Source organism: Amblyomma americanum, chromosome 3, assembly GCF_052857255.1.
Source record: "Amblyomma americanum isolate KBUSLIRL-KWMA chromosome 3, ASM5285725v1, whole genome shotgun sequence".
Classification (NCBI taxonomy): domain Eukaryota; kingdom Metazoa; phylum Arthropoda; class Arachnida; order Ixodida; family Ixodidae; genus Amblyomma; species Amblyomma americanum.
This window is the reverse complement of record NC_135499.1, coordinates 201,681,374-201,707,165: the sequence shown is the minus strand read 5'-3', so window position 1 is coordinate 201,707,165 and position 25,792 is coordinate 201,681,374. Positions and strand designations below refer to the sequence as shown.

Sequence of the window (25,792 nt, the reverse complement as noted above, 5' to 3'; positions counted from 1 at the left end):
TAGGGGGCATGATAAGCTTGCGGCCTTTACACAGTCCTCACTAATGTCTATCGCTTGCTGTAGGGTAAGTTTGATGTCTGCGTCGCCACTGAATGTGCTCGAGAGAGTGATGTCAACTCCATAGAATGTGTGGTGTAGGTTGGGGATGCAATTCGGTTTCTGTGGTAATGATAGCAGTGCCGAACTGAAAACTAAGGCTTAGAACGCAGAGCTCTGCGGCATTCTAGCGTTCCCCAGAGGTGTGGGAGGAGAAGTGACAGTATCAATTTAATTAGCTTAGCGGTGCGATCGGTCAGAAAGTCTTTAATGTAGTTGTACGTGCATTCTCCAGGATTGCTAGGTGCGTGATGTTAACAAATGGCATAGTCAGATCGAGACCGAGCATTGCCCTCACTTTTGTTTCAGGCTGTGCAGGCAAACTTGATGAGACAGTTGAAGCATGACGTCCTGTGCCGAGAGGTAAGATGAAAATACTAGCATGGTGTGCGGGAATATTTGATGATCGTTCATTAATGTGTTCAATATGTTGAGAATTGCAACAAAGTTTTGTAGCGATAGCTACATTACGGTAGCATTTAGAGCCTTCAACGTGGCGGCGCCGCCCACCCTGTGACTGCACCACCACGCTGTCACGTGGTTGGTCATGTGGTGTGGAGCAGCTGCCGGCGGCGCGGCGCCGTGCGTGATGCGGAGCAGCTGCTGCTGCCGGCGGCGCGGCGCGCCAGCGAAACCGAGCTGCCACAGCTGTGCGCATGCGCCGTGTCAAGTCGGACGAAGATGAAGAAGGAACGCCCAGCGAAACGAAGCGACGAAAGACTGACTTTGCAATTCAACTGAGCAAGTTCCACTCGGCCAGCTGTAGCTATCGCGTCACTCCAGGTTTAACCGGAGCTAAACCACCGCCAATCTTTTTTCTTTATGCGATAGCATTACGAGTACTGTGAAAGCGAAAGCTGCCCGTCGTCGTCAGCGGCGGCGGGGGCGGCATCTGTGTGAAGCATCCGCTGCCAAGCGTGGGTGGTGGCAGGTAGCGTTTAGGGGGTTGCCCTCTCCACTTCCCACTTGCCAGCTGCCTTCTCTGTGCTCCCCCTCCACTTGGGGGAGAGAGAAGGAGACGCTGGACTAGAATGACCCGGCAAAAATGAAAAAGAAAAATCCCCGCAATAATTAATAAGAAGCGATTACAAATAGAAATAAATAAGAATATAATCAGAATTAGAATAGATTGGTGAGTTTAAGACAATAGAATCTGAATTGGATTAGATGAAAGAAAATGAAAGAAAACTGCTGTTGCATTTCCTTCGCACCGACCAAATTGATAGCCCCTATTTTTTGTACTTATATTTATTTCCTTCAGTGAAATACATAATGTCGCTTGCCAGCAGGGCATGTTTTGTTTATGGAGCACGTAATGCCCTCAAGAATTTTGTCGCATTTATCATATTGTCAGTTCACAATATCAAGCAGTTTAGGGTGTCATCTATTATGAGTACAATTCTCTCAAAATACACGACGACTTTCTGTCATGTATAAACGGAGGCAGTGTGCCGTAAATAATTGTTGCCACTAAATAGTAACGTCAGATTCCAACAGTGGACACCGCTCCCGTCTTGCAAGAGCCGCGAATTTAAACAATCTCCACCTATTATACGTGGAATAAGCACAAGCGATTTTTTAGTACACTGGTTGTCCCTACAGGAACTCCACTGTGGTGGCATTCTCGCTGTGCAAGCTATAGAGGTTCGGTGCAGCTCCAAAGAGAAGCTCCTACGATCGTGTCCGAGGCTTTCCGGTGTTTCGTGAGTAACTGACTACGAGTCTTTGCGCTATTCGGTGTCACGAGAGTGCCGTAGTCGCACACTACTGCGGATCTCTCTATTGCCCGGTGCGATGCCAGCGGCATTCTGCCAGCAGAGCGGCCGCCGACAGCAGCAGGCCGGCGAGCCACGCCAGGAAGAAGCCTTGCAGCGACTCGAGCTGCGATGCTTCGACGGCTCCGCGCTGTCTCTGCGCCGCCTGGCGCCGACACGGCGGCACCTCGAGGCGGCTGTCCCGGTAGAACTTGGCGATGAATCCTCGCTCCATCAGCACCTCAATCCTGCGCATGCGCGGATCAGTGTCCAGGGATTATTTGTCGCGGCAGCTGCCGCAGAGCACGCAGAAGCGACCGCCGCTAGCTCGGAGGCACGCACGCGGAGGATCCCACATAGCTACACGTTTGTTTGCTTTGTCATCTTGTTTGATTGCGCTGTTTATATTCCTGGTTTCCTGTGAATAAACCTTCAGTTGTGAGTTAGCGCTGGTCCTGTTGTTTTCTTCACAATTGTCCCCGTCTTTTGCGCTATTTTCCCTTAAGTATGTGTCACCAACTCGCCCGTCTTGCCATTGCGTTGAACGCACAGGGAGAACTAGACTGCCCGACTACCCGAGACTGCCCGAGAACTAGACTGCCGTTCACTTAAATAGTTGAGAGAAAACTGACGCCGACCAATATTTTATTTTTTACCAACTTTTCGGGACCAACTCGGTCCCTTCTTCAGGGGTGACTAATTCCCCTGCCACTCGGCAAATTTAATGTAATTCCCGTCGAATGACATTAGCACCTAATGCCATTAATAGGCTGCTACACGGGAATATTTAATGTCATTAGGTGATAATGACATTCGCCATCGAATGAGTTTGGGGAACTCATTCGCATTCGATCTCGAACCGAATGTGTACTCTGGACACCAGATGCGCAGCAGAAACAGGCGACGCAAAAAAATAGCATGCGCACTGCCAAAGTTAGAAATTGTATTTATTTAGTTCTGCTAAAGAAATATTGATTTTGGTGCGAACCTCTTGACACTAGAAGCTGTCGTGGATAGCTGTTACTCTCGGTCCCAGCAGCAGCCAACGGCAGCGGCCGACCGTGAAGCAGGGCTTTTCCCGCCACCGCCGATCATTTCGGGTTGCGTGTTGCTTGTTCGTTGGCGTTCCATGTTCGTCTAGCTCGCAAGTACTTAAAGTTGAACTGAGCACTTCACCTTTCGGAAGTCATTTCCACGCTCCACGCGCGGAGCGCGCCTCTGCGCGCCGCCGCGTCAGCCATTGTGTTTACGTTTATCGGATTCGTGGTTGACTTTGTACTTGGCTTGGCTTTTTATGGCTAAAGTGCTGTAAAATTACCGGAAATAGTATTTTAAGCTTATATTATTGTGGAGAAATGTTCTCACCAGCTTTTGAAATACGACATAACAATTTCAAACATCTTTTATGCGCGCTGATGTCTTTCAATTGTACTATTTTTTTTTCACTGATCGTTACTGCCATCATTTTCGAATGACATTATTTTTTGCCGTGTAGCACCGAAAGAGACAGAATGGCATTCGATGCATCGAATGACATTTGGTTGGAATGGCATTAAATTTGCCGTGTGGCAGGGGTATAAGGTGCGTACCAGCAGCGGCGGGGAGCTGTCTTCGCTCTCCCTTTGTTAGCACGTGGCGCAGTCCACTAACGTACGCGGAGGGGAGCGTTCCTGGAGTCCCATTCATCGCCGCCTTTGTGAGCCGGTCGTGCCATGACTCCACATGTCGCCTCTTGAACAGGTTTGGCTGCACGGCCAAGACGCTCACCTCCTCGAAGGCTATCCGGTGGTCGGCGCGTTTGCAGTGTTCGGCGAGGGGGTTGGCTTCTGAAATAATTAGCCGGACGCCATTCTTATGATGCCCTCTTCGTTGGTGGAGGTTCTTAGTTTCGCAGATGCATGAAGCTGGGCATTTGGGGCATGGGATTTTGTAAACGAAGCCCGGTTCTTTTTCTCTGGGGACGCGATCTTTCGGCCGTGGTAAGAAATGGCTTATTGTCGAAACGGGTTTGTGAGAATAATAATAATTGGTTTTGTGGGAAAGGAAATGGCACAGTATCTGTCTCATATATCGTTGGACACCTGAACCGCGCCGTAAGGGAAGGGATAAAGGAGGGAGTGCAGATTCCGTGTTTTCCGAAAATGTGTGCGAGTGCTTCGCTGGTTCCCCTGACGTATGGAAGCACAACACGAGCGCGGTTTGTTGTTACACTGCTGGCTGGTCCCCTTTTCCTCCGAGCCTGACGGCGACCACCACGTTGAATAAGGCCACGTGTGTAGCCATTCCTGCGTTTCCTTTCTAGTTATTATGGCTAAGTGTCATTTCTTCTGTGCGTGCCAGGCAATTATGTATAAGCAGACAGCCTTGTCAGCCCTCTTTCTTGATGGTACTTAACAGCAAATCAAATAAGGGCGACCGAACGAGAACGCATAACAACAGGTACTAATAAATGTATACACAACATATCGTGGCTTTCAGTGCAACGTTTTTGAGTCTCACATTTCCAAACACGCCTTTACTCGGGAAGGACGCGGCAAAAACAGGATGCTTCAAGGAGAACACAACATGCGCGCATTCAGCGTCCTGTTTTACCGCTCTCTTCCTGTGAAAACTACGGACCAACTAGCCCAAGTAGGCATTCTTCTAAAATTCCTTTGCTGTCCAAATCGCTTGTTGAAGGCGCCTATTAGTGGCTTTTCAATCACGCAAAGCGACAAAACACATGCCGATATTCCTACCGAGAGATGTGTGCTTAATGTAGGAAGCCGAAAATTATAACGGCAAGGCAGCAAGACAAGTTGGCGGCGCTGAAAATTAAAATCAAGTGCGCGATTATTTAATACTCGCGCTATCTCATGTATTGGGCTGAATGCAATGCCAAAAGGTGCACAACTGCCCATTGCCTCGTACATGGCACAAAATCTGTCCGAGATTTGATCCTCATTTAGACAAGCCAAGTTGGCAACACACGTGTAATAATAGCCGCAATGTTCAGTGAACATATGGTGGGTGAGATTCCCTTTCTCGCAAGGTGCGCTGCGAATGTAAGCCATCAAATTCAGAGTAACGAGAAATAAACTCTAAGCTTTAATTGAGCGCCCTCTGTCCCCTTGTCCTAATGGTCGGTGGAGAGTGAAAAACACATTTCGTTCCCGCTCTTCCTTTCCTTTTTCTTCCCTGTGTTCCCCTCCCCACGTGCATAGGTAGTCTACGGGGCATTACCTGGTTAACTTCCCTGCCTTTCCGTTCTTCTGTTACTCTCTCTCTTGTTTCTCAGCGATTGGATTTGAGTTAGTTCGTATTATGCGCCTCTCATCTATGTTCATTGTTTTACCAAAACTGTCCATGTTTTACTTGGTGCAACGGCCGCCAGCTGCATGGGGCAACTCGAGGCATATGAGTTACACGTTCGTGATAAGTTTGCTGCCGACTGCACTAGCGGCAGGTTTGTCCGGTAAGCCGCTTGCATTCACTCGACTACAGCCAACATCGCTCACATCTCTCCGACAGCCTTCTGCAGAGCTGGGTCCAGTTCCTTCCTCATGAACATCGACAAGGGCAGCTGGGTGATCGGTCTTGGGGCGTAGTAGAACTCCGCGTCCAGTGGCGCCAGCTGCTCGCACCGGCCGCTCATCATGGCCGCCACGGGGCTCTCGGCGAAGATCATGGCGGCTTCTCCCTGCAGTCATGGCAGCACCGTGTGTGTTTCAGCGTTTGCCGAGAGAGAGTCCCGAGGACGAAAGACATGGAACGCTGAACAGAGTGGGCGTGGAATTTAGTGCTGGTGATTTGGATGCATCTTCCTGCCCCATTTTGGTGTCCACGCGAAAAACCACTCGCTCTTAGTAAACACGCTCAGCTGTGCCGTTTTCATTGAATTACTTCATCGAAGATGAGAGGAGAGGGGGGGGGGGGGGGTAGGGCGCTGCTTATGCATTCTTTTTCCTTTTCTTACACAGCCATCGGCAGTGGCTCTGGCCCCCTACCTCCGAACTTCAGTTGAGGTGCCTTTGACACTCGGCTACCAACTGTTTGATTCTACATAGATTCGTGGGAACCATTTATGTGAGTGCTCCATTTGGGAGCTTTCAGAAAGGTATTGGGGGAAGGGGGAGAGATGTTGTTCATTTATCTGCAGGCGACCTATGCCGTCTAGCCGGGGTAGGATCTAATAACCACTCGCGCTATAAAGTAACCGCGACAGTGAAACGCGCAGACGGCAGCCGTGCTAGCTTACCGCAGCTTATGTCGCGACTGCGTGTTTCGGAAGACAGGTTAAGTACTAACGTGGATAAAAAAACAAAAAAAACAAAAAGCACGGGACATTCGAACACGGACCATGCCGACCCGGCTGCCTGCTACCGGGACATCGGTTGTGCATGCTAAGGAGGAGGTTCGTCTTGCAATGCCCGCATAACATCCGCTGTTATGCTGATTGCATGTGTTGTTTACATGGAAGTTTAAATAGTTGCTGAAATAGCGAGATACGCGAACTTTTTCACTAATTCATAACAGCCCGTAATCTTGGAGTTGTCGCGTCAAAAACACGTAACAGAAACAAGTGGCTAAGGCAGCCTGGCGGCCTACGGAACCTTTGGAAACGCCGCTCATACCCAGCAATTCCGGATAAAAGCTTTTTGAGCAGGAAACCGTTTACGAAAACAATTTTATTCATATAATGTAAGGTTTCACTATAAAGATCAATATATCCGCAGATCACCCGACGGCAGTCTTGTATCCTTTTTTTCTATTCACGTTTTTGCTATCGTCAAAAGCGTTCCCCATTGGTTTTCTATGGCAGTCTTAACTGTTCGATGCGATCGCTGGAAACAGTTTAAAAGAAAGATTTTGCTACATATCAGAATAGTGAACCATTACCTTCAATATTTCTATAACAATATCTTACAACTTTCCAATTTTCAAAATATTTGCCTGAGAATGCTGGACATGATATGCAGCGTCATTACAGGGACAGTGACGATGGCTATGAGTGCAATTCGGCGCTTGGGAAAGGTCCTGCGTGTTAGACTTCACATTAAAATCTGTCTAATTCCGTGCTTGATTACGGACGATGTGATGCATGTAGCCAAGATAGATAGATAGATAGATAAAGAGGAGGAGGGAAAGGCAGGGATGTTAACCAGAAAGGGGTTCCGGTTGGCTACCCTGCACTGGGGGAAGAGGGATTAGGGGACTAATCCCACACACACACGCACCCCACCTTGAGTAGTCGAAAACACCTTGTGCCATGGCGCTCTTTAGCCATAGATGCCCTTGCTCCGTAAAAATCCATAATCATCATCATCAGCATTGGTCCTGGCCAGACTCGTACGGAACGCTCAATTTATTCAGAAATCAGATTCTCTGGACCGAAGGTGTCACATTTCTTCTACCTGGAGGAGGTGGCCGAAGCAAGCTAGTAGCGCCCCCATACGCGACATCGCGGAGGCGATAAGAACAGCGCTCACTGACGGCCCCTTATTCCGGCTGAGAAATCTCAGAGGACAAAAATAAAGCTGAGAGAAGAGTACTGTGACCACGTGGTTCCCGACAAGGTAAATGTCGTCAGCTATCGTAATACATTTCTAGTTCTATCCCATGGTTACCGCCTTAAGCTGAGATTTGCACTTAAGGCCGATGGCTTTAAGAATAAGTAATTTATGTCGGTATGCACTTGAAATACTCTGCTTAAGACGCTGCATTTCAATCCATTCATTGATACGAAAAAGCAGCAAAGGTTCACGGTTTTGCTAGGCATTCATAGACACAAGCATAGCAGCTGAGAAGGACCTAAGTTATATGAAACGAGAGATTTCACCTTCAAAATGCGTCGAAGTGTCGCCAGGCTGAACATGCGCTCTTTGTCCATATCTCCGTGATGACGCCTTATCCTTTCGAAGATAATCTTCAACACATCTGTCGGTGTGTCCTGCGCACAATCCACGTGATAGCATGCAGAGGTAGTAGCCAGCATGGTATGCGGAAATTTTCTGGAATATTCAGCATGCGGAGTTATTGAATATTATGGAAGCAATATGTACCATTTGCAGTACAAATGACAAGTTTGGACAATTTGGTAAAGATCTGGAATTAAAGTTGTTTATTACTGCGTGCATGATAACGATGTGTATCATTTCTTAAGCAGAACATGTATCGACGACGCAGTTTGGTTTATTTATTATTCCCAGAAAGTGATGAAGTTCAGTGGCTGCCTTCGCGAATAAACGAAATGTCGGTTTAAGTCTCTAAAAGCTAATAAAAGAAAAAAGGAATCTAAAAGCACGCTCTCATGTGTCAGCGAAATGAACGAGGTAGGTGCTTAAGCATGTCTAGACGAAACACTGAATAGAACTAAAAAGCATGGTATAAAATGTCACACATTACGGCACAAATTAACGGTTGGGGCAGAATGTTTTCAGTTTGAAAGAAAAGAGACGAATGACTGCCCAAAGCCGTGTGGAATCCTAGAAACGTTCACTAACGTCCGGCTGTAACCACGCGGGCAAGTAAAAAATTATCTACACCCTTCGTTCTAGTTTTTATTTGCGCAAAGGTAGGTTTACAAGTTGTAGTAGATCATTATCTACATAGTCTCCACCCTTTTCGGTGCACTTGGTTCATCGGGCCACACGCTTTCGTATGCCTTCCAAGAAGAAGGTTTTTCGTTGGTCGTGAAGCCATTTGTGCACCGACTCCCGTAGGTCTAAGATAGCGGAAGAGCGACGACCTCGCAAAACATCTTTCAGTGGCCTAAACAGACGAAAGCCGGGAAGAGCGAGACCTAGACTCTAGGGAAGGTGTTTCAATGCCGAAAAAGTCACTGATGAATCTCAGCCCATTTCAGACCTTCCAAGCAGGTAAATCCAATCCCGGTTCGTTTTTTCTCCTATAGGTACAGACTGCTAGTGGAATAGACCTGTTTACGCGGTAATAGCTGGAAGGCAAATGAAACAATATAGATAAAATTACGCACCCTTGACCACAGTCGTACCAACTCGACCCATGCATGCGTCGACAAGACAAGTACTAGACAGAATTACAGTCTGGTACGTTTTTCTATGTCATTCAGACAAGTGAGCTTGTCCTCTTTATGAATCCCGCTTGGTCCAAGGGGAACTGCGCTTATACAGGTTTTTTCATCTAATACTTCACGCAAGTTTTTAAAATCCGTTCTTTGTGTTAGAAGAGTGCTTTTTTTCGGCATAGTGTTTTCAGCGGTGTAGTGCATTAAAATACAGCTAAGAGGAGCTAACTAGTTGGGCTGTTTATCTGATATTGAATAGTTAACTTTTAACTATTATTGTTAGGCTCCTCGATTACTCAAAGGCGTGTAGCACACCGCAAGTAATATCCATATCAGTTTTTTTAGAATTTCGAATCGCAGTTACCCTCGGCGCTGTAGCACAAGAAATTCTGTCTATTTCGACGAGTTACGGGCACTGGAGAGGTTCCTTCGCCTGCAAGCTTCTCGAAAGCACATGTATTTTGGCACGATGTCGCCAAAATCTCCTTTGAAAGTTTCAATTATTTTGTCTTTTCCGTTACCGAATGACAAGCAGAAAGTTTCGAACATACAGTACACAATACTGGTTGAAAAAAAAGAACAGTACTACGTCGTAGTACCTGAAAAAAGGAGATGAACGAAGACTTTCTGAGAACGATGGGTGTGACACGTTCGTTTCTGGCAAGGTCCTCAATGCTGCGTATGCCGGTGAACTCGGTCCTCACCACCAGAGCCGCCTTCATTTCTCCGAGGTAGAAGATCCGCAGCACGATGGTCGCCAGGAGCCAGGCGGCAATCAGGCACAGCGCGGGTGTAGAGGCAGGGAAGGGCTCGAAAGCTGCACACAGCCAGAGCTCGTTGACCGCGGCCCTGACAGTGGGACGGGAGAGTCTGGGCGGGGCTGAATGTGCTTTGGGAAATGGCGCCAGGGGAAAGGAAACCGCTTATAAAACGGTGCATGGCGTGCACTGCTGACAACAGGTCGTCTAGCGGGAAAAAAAAAAGAAATGAAGGTCCATTTGCGTAATTAGGCCAAATGCGAATTAGATGCGCTAGTAGTTCGGTTTACACTTCTGTTTCGGTGTTCAGATCCAGTATTCACGGATGGCAGGTGTTCGGACAACGATGATGGGTCAATGTTCATATATGCGTAATTGGTCACTCTTTCCATTCGTAGATTCTGGGAGTCTTCCTACCACTCCTGGCGCTGTGGCGCACCGGTCAAGCGATGCGCCACTGCACTTCTGTGGCAGATGCTACCATCGGTGGGACTTGGGTTACGACCCAGGTTGCTCCTCCCGAGCAGCCTCTCACGATTGAGCTGCTGCCTGTCACAGTGGGCAGGCTGCTCAGCTGCACACCTGGTTATGTTGCCCACCACTCGGAAGCCTGCCACAATACAGGCTTGTGTCACACACACACACACACACACACACACGCACACACACACACACACACACACACACACACACACACACACACACACACACACACACACACACACACACACACACACACACACACACACACACACACACACACACACACACACACACACACACACACACACACACACACACACACACACACACACACACACACACACACACACACACACACACACACACACACACACACACACACACACACACACACACACACACACACACACACACACACACACACACACACACACACACACACACACACACACACACACACACACACACACACACACACACACACACACACACACACACACACACACACACACACACACACACACACACACACACACACACACACACACACACACACACACACACACACACACACACACACACACACACACACACACACACACACACACACACACACACACACACACACACACACACACACACACACACACACACACACACACACGCGCGCGCGCTCGCGCGCAACGGCTAAATGCGGGGAATGGCTACTGTGAATGCTAGCGCACTAAAAAAGCTAGACAGTATGAAAACACTAGTCGTTGAAATACACAGGAGGGCCGCGATTGGCGTTGCGCTCCAGTTGTCTTAATTTTCGCCCTTCATTTCTCCAAGGAACATTTCCCTGCTTAGCCCCCTGCTCGCGTAGTAAAAGAAACTGCTGTATTTTGAGCCCTACAGTTGCGTTTCGCCTCTCCAACTTTACGCAAGCGCAACCCACGAGCCCTCCGTGGGCTTATTCAATGAACAGTGTAGCTGCAGCTGCGCACCATGCGGTCGTCTCATGCGTGCACTGGAGAGCTTCTTCCAAATGTTCGCGCTCAGTAGGCCCAAGAGGGTGCGTGCTAAATGTCGGTGACGACCACCTATTAACTCTGTAGGTGCGCCTACATTCATTCATATGCGTCGACATCCGGAACCCACGCCTACCTCGGTTGGTCACCTGGGTTGGACGTATCCACGCCCTTCGCCGTGCATGGTGTACATACTAGGCAACTTAATCGACTTGACACACTCATTCATGCTCACACAGTGCAAAAAAAAAAAACGGAGACAAGAAACAGAGAAACGTACATTACACGACGCTGGCGTCATGTATGATTCTCTCGTTTTTTTTGCGCTAGGTGGACGTGAACGAGTGCGAACTCTTCCAGTTTTCTGTTTTCCTATGCACACTCACTTCCTTTCCCAGTTCTCTTTCCCAACATATATCCCCTTTCCATAAGTTCGAACGCCGCCACCGCGGTGGCTCAGTGGTTATGGCGCTCAGCTGCTGACACGAGAGACGCGGGTTCGATCCCGGCTGCGGCGGTCGAATTTCGATGGAGGAGAAATTCTAGAGGCCCGTGTGCTGTGCGATGCCAGTGCACGTTAAAGAACCCCAGGTGGTCGAAATTTCCGGAGCCCTCCACTACGGCGTTCCTCATAGCCTGAGTCGCTTTGGGACGTAAAACCCCATAAACCAAACCAGTTCGAACGCCAGCAGCTTCTGCCATCAGAATCTTTTTGTTTGTGCCAGAATAAAGCACGAACTGATCAAAGCCCGCCGCCGATTGTATTCGCTGATTATGCAAAACATTCTTGCGAAAAGAGTGATCGCGACTAGCGATTAGGCAGCTACATTTCCTCTGTGTGCAGGATCACTTCGAGGTGATCTTGTGGTGGTTTAATTTGTGGTGGTAATTTTTGTGGTGGTAAAATTTCTATTAAGTTCTGTTCAGTATAGAAAGTCCTCAAAACACGTTTAGTCGAACTGGCACAACTCTTGAGTAGGAAGAAACACCACTTGCTGAATGGTCTGCAGCAGCAGTTTTCCAAGGTCTTTTTGTATCGACTTCTTTCAAGGTATTTCGCTCTCATCTTGTCATTCCAACTGCACTGCAGAAGCTTCACGTCTACGGCAGCAGGGCGGGATGCTCGACACGGGCCGCCCAATCACTATGCTTCATGTTTTGTTCCCGTATCTTGCAGTGAGTGCTAGAGGTATATGAAACTATTTCTTGGGGAAACGACATAAAATAACCATTGATCTCGTATTATCTCGCAACCGAAATCTCTCGAGTTCATCTGTCGATCAGTCAGTATGTTATCCTGCTGAGCATATAGACCAAGACAGTGTTTACAAGCATAAAGGGGCTCGTGGAAGCCGCAGGTAGCCGTAGGTATCGTCTGCGCCTACTGCTGCTATGGTGTTCGGTTCGCTTATAATGACGTTTGAGAACTACTTTCCAAGCGGAGCTGTCCAGGCTTTCTAGTTTGAAAGACTGTATTCGCGAGCACACGTAGCGCACGCAGTCGCTCATCGGACTACGTGAAAAGCTTGTCCCACTGGGAGAAACTGGCAGCTGATCGAGCATCAAAATGGTGTGGGAGGTATATCCAGTGCGACAACACACTTGTACCGTGATGTTTTAAAAAGATCTTCGAGATAACTTGGCATAGTTTTTCATGTTATTCTTAAAAATACTCGCCAGCTGGTAATGAATGACCGTCTTCATTGGCGCGCAGCGAAATGAGAAAATCATTTAATAAATTTTTGTGCGCGTGTGAATTCTATAGCCGCGCTGCCGCTCGGTGTCCCCACCCGAGAATAATTCCGATACACACATGTTTTGCTGTTTTTAAAATAGATGAACTTTGAAATTATGTTCCATATTTTCAAATTTTGTTCCAGGATGTATTCGGCTTTTGTTAACGAAGAGGTGACTTCTTAGGTGCAATGTAAAATTAGAAAACCACTGTGAAAACTTTTGTTTAAATACGTTCCTATGGGCCCCTACCCAAAGCAGCCAGCCCCCCACCTCCAGCGACAGCAATGCCATCGAACTGTGCTTGCGTCTCAGATTGGTGTTCGTCTATAGTTCGTAAGGACCCTATAGGGGGAGGGGGGGGAGTCTGCGCCACCTAGATCATGCCGGTGGCACTAGTCGGACTCCATTACTGTTCTGAAAGCCACTCAAATTAAGTTCGGCACTTATAACGGTAGCGCCTTAAGTTCCGCGAGTAACGCCTCGGAACGCTCACACCATACAGGGTAGTATGGGCTATACGACTGCGCCACCTAGATCATGCCGGTGGCACTAGTCGGACTCCATTACTGTGCTGAAAGCCACTCAAGTTAAGTTCGGCACTTTTAACGGTAGCGCCTCAAATTCCGCGAGGAACGCCTCGGAACGCTCACACCATACAGGGTAGTGTGGGCTAGTGTTCCTGTATATACAGGAACACTAGTGTGGGCTATACGACTGCGCCACCTAGATCATGCCGGTGGCACTAGTCGGACTCCATTACTGTTCTGAAAGCCACTCAAGTTAAGTTCGGCACTTTTAACGGTAGCGCCTCAAATTCCGCGAGGAACGCCTCGGAACGCTCACACCATACAGGGTAGTGTGGGCTATACGACTGAATGTATCCTGGAACAGCGGTGAGTTCCTACGTGCCCTGGTACTTTCAAACAGCGAGTGCGTCATACCTTGCGAAAGGAGCGGTCTCACGAGCGTGCCGACAGCGCGACACCAGCGGTGACTTCGCAGCGGTGACCGCCTGGCTGCAGCTCGGTGGTTGCCCCCCGGTCGCAGTCTTCGGCAGGATGCAAGCTAAGAGTAATGCTAGGCTGAGCAGGGTCGCGGCAATGGCAAGCCACACTGCTTCCGAGAAGGCACTCACGAAGCCAAAACACGTTGGTGGTGAAGCGCAGTGGCCTGGCGGCGAAGATGATCATGTTCTCGTAAGCCCACGGGAACGACGGATTGGCCACTTTCACTCGCGAGCTGGTAATGGCTAACGGGCCCGGTGATAGGTCCGCCTCCTGGGCAACAACAAAAAAATGTGAAGGTGGCCTGAATGCCGAACTCTCACGCCCCTAAGCCGTGTAACCTACTTATGACGCCAAACGATAATTAGCATAAATAACTGGACGCCCCACTCCAGTTGTAACCAACAGAGTACTGTGCGCGTGTGTGATTTAATTCCTCTAAAATGAACTAATCACTCGCACAACCTGGACACATTTCTTATTGTGTAAATAGTTTGTACATATTACTTCTCCCCCCTATCCTCTCTTCCTGTCCCCTCACCTCTTTCATTTCATTTCTCCATTCTGCCTGCTATCCTTTATTTCCGCTGCCCCAGCTCAGGTGCTTCAGTATCGATGGCAGATGCCGGGGCTAGCAAAAATATTTTCCTTCTTTCTTACTATTATTTTTAATAAAACCACTACCACCACCATAAAAGCAAAGCTCTGACCACGCCTTCGCTCACTTGGAATGCATGCTGACAATTTCAGTACATTTTTTAAAAGAGTTCGGTAGGCATGTCTCAAATTAGCGACGTCTTTTCTTGAAAACCGTACTTCAACTTTCTTAGTAGAGTCACCACAAGTTCCGCTTGCATTGTGGGGACTTCTGAAAGGAGACGCTAAGAGTTCCTGAATATAAGGGTACGGACATTCGCCAGAAATATTCGCGTCAACGACCGAATTCACTGCGACCTTTTTCGCTGCAGGGAAGGACGCCAAGCCTTCTCGCTCATCAAAAAAAAAGATTATTAATTCAAAATCACAAGGCAGACGTAAGTACTGAACCAAATAAATAGCTTTAATTTTTTACCTACGAAACACTTGGCGTGTCCTTGAAATTTGCTCAAAGAAATATTCACTCACGTTGCGAATGAGCATTCCCATCTTTCCGGTCCAGTTGCCGTCTGGTAGGCGTACGCCGTAGGTGCCGTCATGTGGCAACGTGAAGGTAGCCCTGTATATTAAAAACCTTGTCACAAGATCGCTGTGAAGCTGTAATGTAATGCAACACATTCATTAAGTGGACACTGAGGACGAAACTATAGTTGTCCTGGATCGATAAGCTATCGCGTCGAAAACGGAGCTTTCATAAGCTAAAAAAAGACAAGAAACGAAATGCAGGTGGCGCCTTCACCGGCCACTCTTGCAAGTAAACCGAGTGCGTCTATACCGGGCCGTAGAATCCATATTTACTGAGAACAATAAATGCGTGGAGTTGCCCTCAGAGTCCGTTTAAGATTCATGGCTCATTTGACATTGCCGAAGTGTCCGCTTGTAAAGTGCAACTGAAGGCACGACCACACTGAAGTTAGCATCTACGTCCACTTCAGCTTAGAAATTTTTATAGCGAGAGCCCTACTCCTCGAGATACAACTTCCGATTTCGATGAGAATGAGACAATGACCTTCAATGCCTCACAAGAAAAAACCGAACTTCACTGCGTAGTGATATGGCCCAAGTTCTGGTAGTATGACCAAGTGATCAACTATGACCATTGGGGTACCTGTCCTTGCCCTTTGGCCTTGAGCCTTTACATTTGATTTGGGACAGTGGACATCACATCGACAATGACCTTCAGTGCCTCACAAGGTCAAACCGAACTTAACTGCGTGGTTGTATGGACCAAGCTATGGTAGTATGACCACGTGATCATAACTATGACCATTTGGTACCTGACCTTGACCTTTGACCTTGAACTTTACATTTGATTTCAGGCAATGGGGACTATGCTTAATAGAGCTTTCGCTCGTATAACTAGGTTCAAGCCACGTTGAGCCCCAGCCATTTTCAATCGCAATCGAAATAAGCGTTTGGTGCCATTTGTGCATTACACGGAGAGGCACCGCTTTTTTTTTTCGTGGCGGCAATTTGTAGAAAAAAGTTGCAAAAAAAAGAGCAGTAAATAAGCTTGGTGCTACAAAAAACTTCGTTGGGAGTTCACTGCCGTGAAGCACTTTTTACTATCCAGCTTTAAGAACTGCTGAACAAGTCTAAGTTATTAACTTCCAGTCTGTCGTTTACTTTTTCGTGTTTCATCTCTGTCTTAAAGGATGTTGTGCGCTCCAATTTACAATAAAGAACATGCATCAAGTCAAATATTTTAAAATTTATACAAAAGGAAAGAAATTAATTGCGTTATACCAAGCTCTAGATAACATTACAAACGAGACAAAGATCAAGATGTTGGTAACAATTGTGGGTAACAAACAGACCAACTTGAAGGTAACATTAATAAAGGCGGACAAACTCACTGTAGTTTCAGTGCCTCGATGATGAGCATCAAGACATTTCCGACGACGCCAGTGAGCACAATGTGGCCGTCCTGTTGTATCACGTCCAGGTACGGAGGGAACTGCGAATGGTTTCGTTAAGCAAGTGTATTTCAACCAGTCACATATGACCGCCAAGCGCTGCCAAAAAAAAAAAATAGCGGTCTAATCCGTGCTACGCCTAGATTATTCCACTGATGAAATGCATGCGTGCTGACCCATCATCTGTTGCCATAAACAATGTACTGTTTTTCAGGAAACTTACTTCTAACCACGCATGTGCTCTCTGCTGTCAGGCAGGACAGCGAATAACGGCATGTGGCAACTGAAAATGCGTAGTTCTTGCTGATTACATCGACGTTCCGTGCAGAGATGTAATCAAGGCAAGATGCACTTCTGGAAGTGGCTTGAAGTGGGTTGTTCACAACAGTGACCCCGAGTAGTTCGCCCATGAACACTGGCAACCACTGTGATTTCTTAGCGTCGGCGTTAAAGTCGCTGCAGATGAGGGGAGCGTCCGGTGCCCGCACAATTCATGTGCTTACATTCGCGTAGTTCATTCGCTTCCGAATGCGATCGCGTTCTCAGCGACCGGCAGCAGTACTCGTGAAAGGTTCCGCCATGTCGATGCCATTATGTGAGGTCATAGCGTGTTACCAACGAAGTTGGCAGTTGACGAATGCGATATCCAAAAAAAACGAAAGCATTTTTTTTAAGCATGAGCTCCGGGTTAGCTTAGTACAGAATTTTGAGCCCCCGGTGCACACGCGCCCATTGGTCAACAAATTTTCGGCCACCTCTTGGACAAGTAGCGCTATCTGGCGCCACCGTCGCGATTCTTGTATGAACGGCTGCCTACGGCGCGGCGGCGGCAACCCTTGGCTACAGTCAACTAGATATTGGGTAGTGTGCTCACTGCGCCGCGTCTCCATAGGCCGAGGGGAAGCCGCCGGTGTCGACATTTTTTAGTTTCCCTCTTGTCTGCTAGGTGCCGCCGCCGTTCCGAACCTGGAGCTTTCATAAGCTAGAAAAGGCCAAGAAACGAAATGCAGGTGGCGCCTTCACCGGCAACTCTTGCAAGTAAACCTAGTCTCTTTTGTTGTTCATGTTGTACCTGCAAGGGTTAGAGACCAAGCTATAGAGGAGCGGACTAGGCTTCAAACTTTACTTTTTCAAGCAAGGAGAATGGATTAAACAGACATTACCGGGACTAATGTACTCGGATGATATAGTGCTAATGGCTGACAACAAGGAAGATTTGCTGAAGTTGATAGACATTTGCGGTGCAGAGGGAGATAGATTAGGTTTCAAGTTTAGCAAGGAAAAATCTTTAGTCATGATATTTAATGATGAGGCCAGTGAGCATAGAACAGAGGAGTTCGCGCTAGAAGTTGTGAATGAGTACAAGTATCCTGGGGCGTGGATAAATAACGGTGCTGAGTATCTGACACAGCATAAAAAATATGTAATGAATAAAGCTAGCGGGAATGCAGCTGTTTTGAAAAATAGGGCACTGCAGAATTACAATAGGTATGGAGTGGTAAGAGGAATCTGGAGAGGGGTGATGGTTCCTAGTCTGACTTTCGGCAATGCTGTCTTGTGCATGAGGCCAGATGTTCAAGCAAGGTTAAAAATCAAACAACGCGGCGTAGGGAGACTAGCTTAGTCACATCCCGTATGTGACTAACGCGTGCATTTAGGTACTCCTGTGGTCTGGGAATCACGTCAGCTGTTTTTTTCTCAACCGGTTCCCGCTCTGAGCTTTCTCTAATCTCTTTTCCAGCCTGAAGTGTCGCGCCCAAAATAACTGCATGTGCTCGTCCGGGGCGTTCAATAAAGTCCTCTCCCCCACACTTTGTTCGCCAGAGTGTGCCCGTTCTCCGCAGAGCGGCGGACGTTAACGCGGAAACAGACCCGACGCCATGCGGCACCATACGTCTCTGATGCGAAGACTATCAGTCTTCGCATCAGTCTTCGCATCAATGCGAAATGCTTGCTGTCGCCGCCAGTCCCCACCTCCCCTCAACCTGCTATATCCCTCTACTCCGCCCACCCACTCGGTTCTGTTTAACTCGCTCTGCCTTTCGGACCCGTCTCAGAGGCAATGCGAAAGGCATGCATACGTAGAAAACACCGCATCCATTGCAGGCGAACACTGCCGACCGTTCCGGGCAACGATCGAGGTTTGTTTTCACGTAGCTGCTGCTGCATTCCATCTCACTTAATGCGTGCAGTGTTGTGGAAGCTAATTAATTCTGCCGTCAGTCAATCAGGCGCATAATCCGAAACTCTGTATGCACAGATCCGAGCAATATAAAAGGGAACCCTTACTTCGCCATCAAGAATGAAGTTTATTTTTACTTTTGCATAGAACTCAAAAACCAAATAATGTGATGATGTGCCTAAAGAGAAACTACGGCGAAACGTGAATATCAGCGACGACATTGACCTGGACGAACGCCACCCCGATATAAAAGAGAGACGGGTGCAAAAATGTTCCCACATTATAACAGCGCCGAATGCATCGGGCGCCCAAGTCGGACGGTGATATGGCGAGGCGGCATAAGCACTTCGTCTAGAAATCGGTGCGGCGTTTCGCGAGCCGGCAGGCTTCTCCCTGGATCTCGCGATTCAGTCGCCGGCCGCTGCTATCGCGATCTGCGGAACTCGCAGAAAACATCGGGCCATCTCGCTGTTGCAGCGAGTGGCGAGGGCAGTCAAGGGCAGATGAGCGCAGATTGCGTGGTGCCAAGAAAATGGCAGATAAATGCACTCCTTTGCTGGTCGCAAAGAGATGGACAGAGAAAATAAATGCGTCGACAACAAAGCAAAATATATTTTTGGCCGAAATGACTTCCCTCACGTTTATTTTATTGAGTGCTACGAGTCCGGGCACGATGAGGTTCGATGCATTTAAATGTGCCGTCATCTCAGTACTATGCTGGACTTGCAGCACTCCACTCCAAGCAGGCTATACGTGTACGTACTTAGACGGCATCTGGACAGAGCACAGGCGTGACCAGAATGCGATCGTTGCTATAGATCGTCAGTCCCGGCTATCAAACCTCTACCTGGCAGGGTGTACAGAAAGAAGCGACGAGACAGAAGCCGTACTGTGTCATGGAGGCGAAGGTTACGCAGCATTTTGTAGGACAGGGTCTAGTCGGGCGGAAACTGGCCTGTGCAACACCATGGAGCGCTCGACCCTCATTACTCTAAATCCGAGGAACTGCCTGTTTTGTTTCATTTTTTTTCACTTAAAGGTGCTTCACTGTGGGCAGCAGAGGTGGGCATTTGACCTCAAAAATCTAGACCTCACCTCAACCTCAAAAAGAATTGGCCGACCTCACAGTTGAGGTCAAGGTCTCCTTAGACGCCCTCACGAAACTTTTCCTGAGTACACTGCCGACCTCACTCAACCTCACCTCAACCTCAAATTGTGAGGTTGAAGTCGGCTGCTCGACCTCAGAAAACAACCGAAAAACAAAACAAAAAGCGATTAAGAAGTTTTTCAGTTAAAAACATTTCTGAAAATCCTGTGAGACAGGAAAGCCAAAATTACTATGGTATTATTTAATAAGGTGCGTACGGACACTACTGATGTGCACGCAATAGGAGATGCTTTTTATCTTGGATGAACCCTAAGAGAGTATACGGCCTGCGGGAAGGGGTGTCCCATACGCGGTTACCACCAGTTTGTTGGTGAGTACTTTGTATGTGTCAATATTTTGCAGCCTGCTTCGTGGATATTTGTTCGTGTTAAAATCCTCTTGCTCATTCACGCACGAACCGGCAATTGACAAACACAGCCTTTTTACACCATCTCCCAGAAATTGGGAAGAGGGGGGAGGTATTCTCGATATTCTTTTCAGACTTGAGAATAGTTACCGAATATAAAGAAACTGGTCGTCGATGTACTTTCCAATGAGACGGTTATGCAGAAGCATATCAGAATATTTCGATTTTCTATCTCTAACCGGCATAGCGAGAAAGCTCTTTCCAGTCCTCTGTGTGTTGCCTTCGAAAACACTTAATAAGCTGCGGCTGTAGTACACCAACAGAGGCACGTTGTATTTATGGTTGTGTAGAAGCAAGCGCCTTCTTTTATTAATGCGAAAGCATTAGATGGCTCACTTTCAAGGTCATATCCGCAAAAAAGTGTCCGCAAGAAACGGCACCATGAGCCGACGAGTCACGCGAAGAGGTGACCCACGACACATAATTAATTAATGATAATTTATATAAGTAGGTAACCCTAAGACTAATTAGTATAATTAGTGATTACATCACGTGAGTGTGACGCTATACCAGGTCACGTAAAAGCGATGTAATGTTCCATCAAACCTAGTCACTTGATGACGCTTTAATATAACATCACACCCACTCACGTGACAACGATGTAATTTTTCGTCATACCAGGTCCCCCCCCCCCTCCACCCCCATTTCAAGATCCATATGGATCCCACATTACTACACAAGCGCGCATGACGCATTACAAGGAGTGCCCGCAACCCGGTCCACATTAATGACATTCGGATTGTCCAGCAGGTAAACGCGCCAGTTCGCATGTATGACATACTGCAAAGATCATGCAACGACACATGCCTTTGGCTCTCGAGATGACGGCGATGATGATGATGCTAACAGTCTATCCTTATGAGCCTGGGGAAGTCTGATATACCACTACCAAATTAAAAGTTGCCAGAATATTGGTTAAATATTGTACATTACCCAGCAACCGAAGACAATTATTATGCGAGAAGACAGGAATACCTGCAGCTAACAATTAGCGTGATGATGTTGATGTTCCTGGGAGGTCAAGACCCTTCCCCGTTTCCACCACTTCTCTCCGGGTGGCGATGGTAATGGCTTCGAAATAGTGGGAATTCTTGATGACTCAGTGAACCCGCGGCATTTTGAAAGATAGGGCTAGAACAACGTGCCAACTTTTTAAATCACAAGGGTAAAAATAACTGGCCTAGAGTGGGCAGCATTAACTGCTCTCTGTCAAGAGCACCATGGCTCTCCGCTCAAATTTCCCCGCAGGGAAATCATTTCCCGAGCATCTCCCCCCCCCCCCCCCCCTCATACACAGGGGGAAAAAAACCTCCTAAGTACTCATATGCCTTAACAGAATTCTGGGTACCATTTCGTCAACCAGTCTGAGACAAGCTGCTTTAAGTCAATCACTTGTTTTCCTTCAAAACTGAACTAATCGATTATACGCCAGCATCCTCGACGTTTTTTACCCACGAGCCCCGCGCGAGCATTCTGCGAAGCCGTTTAAGGTGAACGATGGGTCTCTGCAAAATAGTTGAAGGAAAGATAACGTGTAGTGCCTCGTCGCCTGCGAAGCAGGCCGCCAACCTTACTGATCCCATACGAGCGAACAACACTGTGCCCCATTAAACGTCATATTAGAAGGCTTGGAACAGCGACTCAGCAGCACAGCGCCAGCACGTAATCAGTTCTATTCACTCATCTTCATTAAAAAAAGAGAGGGAAAGGAATCAGCTACTATATACCACCATACATTCATTATAGTTTTGCATTTTTTCGCCGCTCTAACACCGATATGCTGGCACTGTAACACCGCTATGCTGGCACGTTCGCTTCGTGTTGCGGTGTTTCGGCATAATAAGTGAATTTCCGAGAAGGAACAAGGAACCGAGACCAAAGAAAGGTTATTTGGAAGGATATAAAAGTGAAATTATGTTTGCAAAGTAAGCGTAGCAGGGGGCGGCAGAAGGTTAGGTGGGCGGATGAGATTAAGAAGTTTGCAGGCAAAGCGTGGATGCAGCTGGCAAAGGACAGGGTTAATTGGAGAGACATGGGAGAGGCCTTTGCCCTGCAATGGGTGTAGTAAGGCTGATGATGATGATGATGTTTGCATCTGCTTGCATTACGGAACTGTAATATACAGAAGTAGTGTGAGATTCGAAAGGGGAAGTCACCGATCAAAAGCTTCGACGATGTTATACAGGCTTTTCTGGCTTCGTGCTTTTTTAATCAAATCAACAGGTGTCCTTGTTAGGAACCGCCTGAATCGCATTCTCTCGCCTGTGCCGACAGCTCCAGTTTCTGTTAAGCCAGCATGTAATATACAGCAGGATCCCCTTTATTCGACTGCAAGGTAAGAGCCGTGACGTCAGCGCCGACAACGAGCATGAACACGAAGCAGTCTTGCTTGGGGTCATCCGCGCTGCGACGAATTTATTGCGTGCTTGTTGGACTGAACTTATTTGTTTCCGGCATCAAACAAATCTACCGCGGGTCAACGTGAGTTACGTGCTTTGCGCGCTCCCGGGAGCTTGAGCCGACCGGCAGGGAGCCGTGTTCTACGCCGCCACGGCGCCGCCGCCGTTGTGCGACGCCGGCGGCTTCACTCCAGCCCTACAAGTGAGCACACTACCCCTATTCTAGTTCTCTGTACCTCAACGACGGCGCGCGCGCGAAGGAAACTTTTCCACACTAACAATCTTGTGCCTTCGCAATGTCTTTATTGTTGGTAGCAATTAATAAAAACCGATCGCAGTCAGCACTGCCTCACTTGACGATATTTGGAATAATACAACAATAACACGCGAGAATTTCTTGAAGTCCTCTGAACCTCACTCGACCACCTATGGGTGTCCTGCTGTCTTCGTGGACGGAACCGTGACGGATAATCGGGGTTGAAAATGTCGCCGCTAAATGCATTCTTGCAGCACAACTTTGTCTGCAGACTCGATCACTCAAATATTTACGTTGCTCAAGTTCATCACTTCAAGCAGGTTTTTTTTAAAATTCACTGCTCCTCTTAGGCCTTGAATTTATTCGCTACAGCTATACATGAAAAGCACAGTGATTCCCTTCGTTTGGAGCTGCGGATGCCATGGCCGCGAAGCAGAGGAAGAATGCGACGCTGCGTATATGTTGGAACTAATGACGCGCTGTTTTTTCCCCTGCAGTCGCTACAATGCGCATGTGACTACACTGTAAATCGGCGATATTATTCAAATTGCAATTCGGCATTACGTCCTGAAGCAGCACGCAGGCTGAGAGGGAATACTTCGGCTTAATTTCGACCTCCTGCGGTTCTTTAACGTGTAACTTGGCCTAACACAGCACACGGCTGCTTTTCTATTTCACATACATCAAAATTTATGATGAGGAGTGTCAGGAAAATTCGATAGCACTCAGATAAATTCGTTATAAATTGCTACAATTAAAGCACGCCGTTTCTTTAGGTGCATTAATTTGTGGGCGGTTGCGTGCGTGCCTGTGTTTGTGCCTGCCTGTGGTAGATCTTTACGTCCTGAAACCGCACATGAGCTGGGAGAGACAGCGCAGGGGATAGCTCTCAAGTAATCTCGACCTGCTGGAGTTCCTTAACAAGTGCTGACATTGCACAGCACACGAGCATTTTCGCATTTCTTTTATGGTTAAGTGCGTTTACCGTTGCAAAAATCAAACCCCTGAACGCGTTTCCAGCTTCCGAATGTCATAGCCAATTAGCCGCCGCGACGGGTGGTGCGCGCTCCACTGTGAGCGCGTGCTTTCATAAATGTGTGTGCGTGTGCGTATGTAGCAATACTCATAGCATGCTTCCTAGCTAGAGGCAGACATTTCAATGAGAACAGACACAGTGAGGTTCTAGGCTATTTTAGCATGCAGCTAAGTGCCATGGTGAGATGAAAACAAACTCACCTTCAGGTAGACTACGCGCAGCATCGTTGTGTTGAATGTCATTGTCTGGAGGGCACCGATCTTCAGCTGACTTCACCTGCCCACCTGGTAAAGCCCTTTAGCTGCCTGCCTGCGCGCTAGAGGCTTGTTGGTTGCCATCGATCATGCCCATCAGTATTAAAGCGGACATACGGAACAATTTTAAACATTCTATCTTCGATTCAGGTTCGAAGATTGGACGAAAGTTACAATATAACCTTGCGCTTAAAAGTATACGTGGGTATTACCATAATGCCGCGGAAAAAATCAAGGACGACGAATCAACAGCCGTAGAAAGATCATTCAGCACAAACGAAGCGAAACATGCTTGAGAAGTTCCCACCTCTTTTGTGTTTTATACTTTAGGCACTGTGGTAATGCTATCGTATGCCTAATGCTTAAACGATATGGCAGCTCAGAAAAGACATGAACATTTTAGGACCGCCTGAACAAAACCTGCACGCAAAATAAAAAAGAAGGTCGGTCTCGAGTATATTAATCGAGCACACAGTTATACATGTCCTTCTTTCAAAGACACATTAGATATTCTGATTTTTAATGAGGAGTCGAATATATTTCAGGGAATAAGTGAACTTCTAGAGTCTGAACGTCCATGCTGACGAAAAAATAAGGAAAGAATAAAAGGTCCCATCACTTCCACATTGTTGGCTGTTTGTTTCGGCGATGTATTTTCATCGTCGTACAAAGATGGAAAGAAAATAAAAATAATGTTGTTTGTTGTGTACGGTGGGCTGACACGCAGTAGCCATTTATTTATGACAACATACCTTGAATTTTACGGCATAATTTATATTCTAAACTAAAGCAGTAGCGGAATGAAAAATATCAAGGCAAGGGAGCTCACGTCTAATGCGGACTCAGGAACAAACGCAGAACTTATTCCATATTTTTTAAGTTGCTGAACTTACTCCAGATGAATAAAAAGATTAGAAAACGATCGCGCTAGGCCATGTACCAATTCTCAACACGGCTTGCATGGACTGAACAATTCTGCTTGTGCAGAAGTTGAATGAAACCACAAAACGGCAGCGCATCGATAAGGCAGAAAGAATGTTCATGTGGCTTGTACAGAGCAGCGGGTGGCATATTTTAGGCGAGTCACCTTTCCCATTATTTTCTATATTTACGCAGTGACTTTGCTGAGCAGAGAAAACACGTAGAACTTTCTGCGAAACCTGCGAAGCGAGTAGAAAAATGTGTAGACAGAACAAATGGGCTTATACTTACCAGTAAGGTGCCTATAAAAACTCGGTGGCATATAGTTATCAAAACGTGGAGCACTGTCTCGAGAACACAGCCCTAGCCAGGCTTGGAGCTTTGTGCAACATTTACGAAGAAATGTTGCCTCGATACCTCTCGTTGGTTATTATAGGTTGCTACATTCGTAAATGGACTTGTGCGAAGTGAGTTCGAATGGAATTCTTTTTCTGTACTGCTTCCGCACATCTGTTCGAGGTCCCCGAGAGACCGAAAACCTGCACAGAAGGACCAAGGACTCCTGTTGGCTTTCTTGTCCTGTGCTTTGTGCTGTTTCTTAAAGGGGCCATGACAGCCTATTTTCACGCATATCCTGTTTATCACATTTAATTCTGAACCTGTTAAATTAAAATTTCCCCAAGTTTCAGTTGATTCTGTGCGGTAAATAATTTTAATACGAATTTTTTTCA

General features: G+C 47.3%; 1 protein-coding gene across 1 annotated transcript; it reads right to left on the bottom strand.

The window, feature by feature from the left end:
* Nucleotides 1–1,875: 1,875 nt before the first annotated feature.
* On the bottom strand, nucleotides 1,876–24,128 carry LOC144124342 (putative glutamate receptor). The gene is made up of 7 exons (XM_077656976.1): nucleotides 24,087–24,128; nucleotides 16,380–16,480; nucleotides 14,992–15,082; nucleotides 13,826–14,139; nucleotides 9,474–9,723; nucleotides 5,348–5,529; nucleotides 1,876–2,098 (listed from the first exon to the last, which is right to left on the bottom strand). The coding sequence occupies exons 1-7, from the start codon at nucleotides 24,126–24,128 to the stop codon at nucleotides 1,876–1,878; spliced, it is 1,203 nt and encodes a 400-aa protein (XP_077513102.1).
* Between the last annotated feature and the right edge of the window lie 1,664 nt (nucleotides 24,129–25,792).

What these genes read in the sequence shown, in the direction of transcription:
- LOC144124342 (XM_077656976.1), bottom strand. Translation starts at nt 24,128, where the DNA reads ATGACATTCAACACAACGATGCTGCGCGTAGTCTACCTGAAG. An exon ending in GTCGCGCTGTCGGCACGCTC is followed by an intron (nt 9,724 to 13,825) that starts GTGAGACCGCTC and finishes TCCCACTGTCAG; the next exon opens with GGCCGCGGTCAACGAGCTCT. An exon ending in CAGAAGGCTGTCGGAGAGAT is followed by an intron (nt 2,099 to 5,347) that starts GTGAGCGATGTT and finishes GCGCATGCGCAG; the next exon opens with GATTGAGGTGCTGATGGAGC.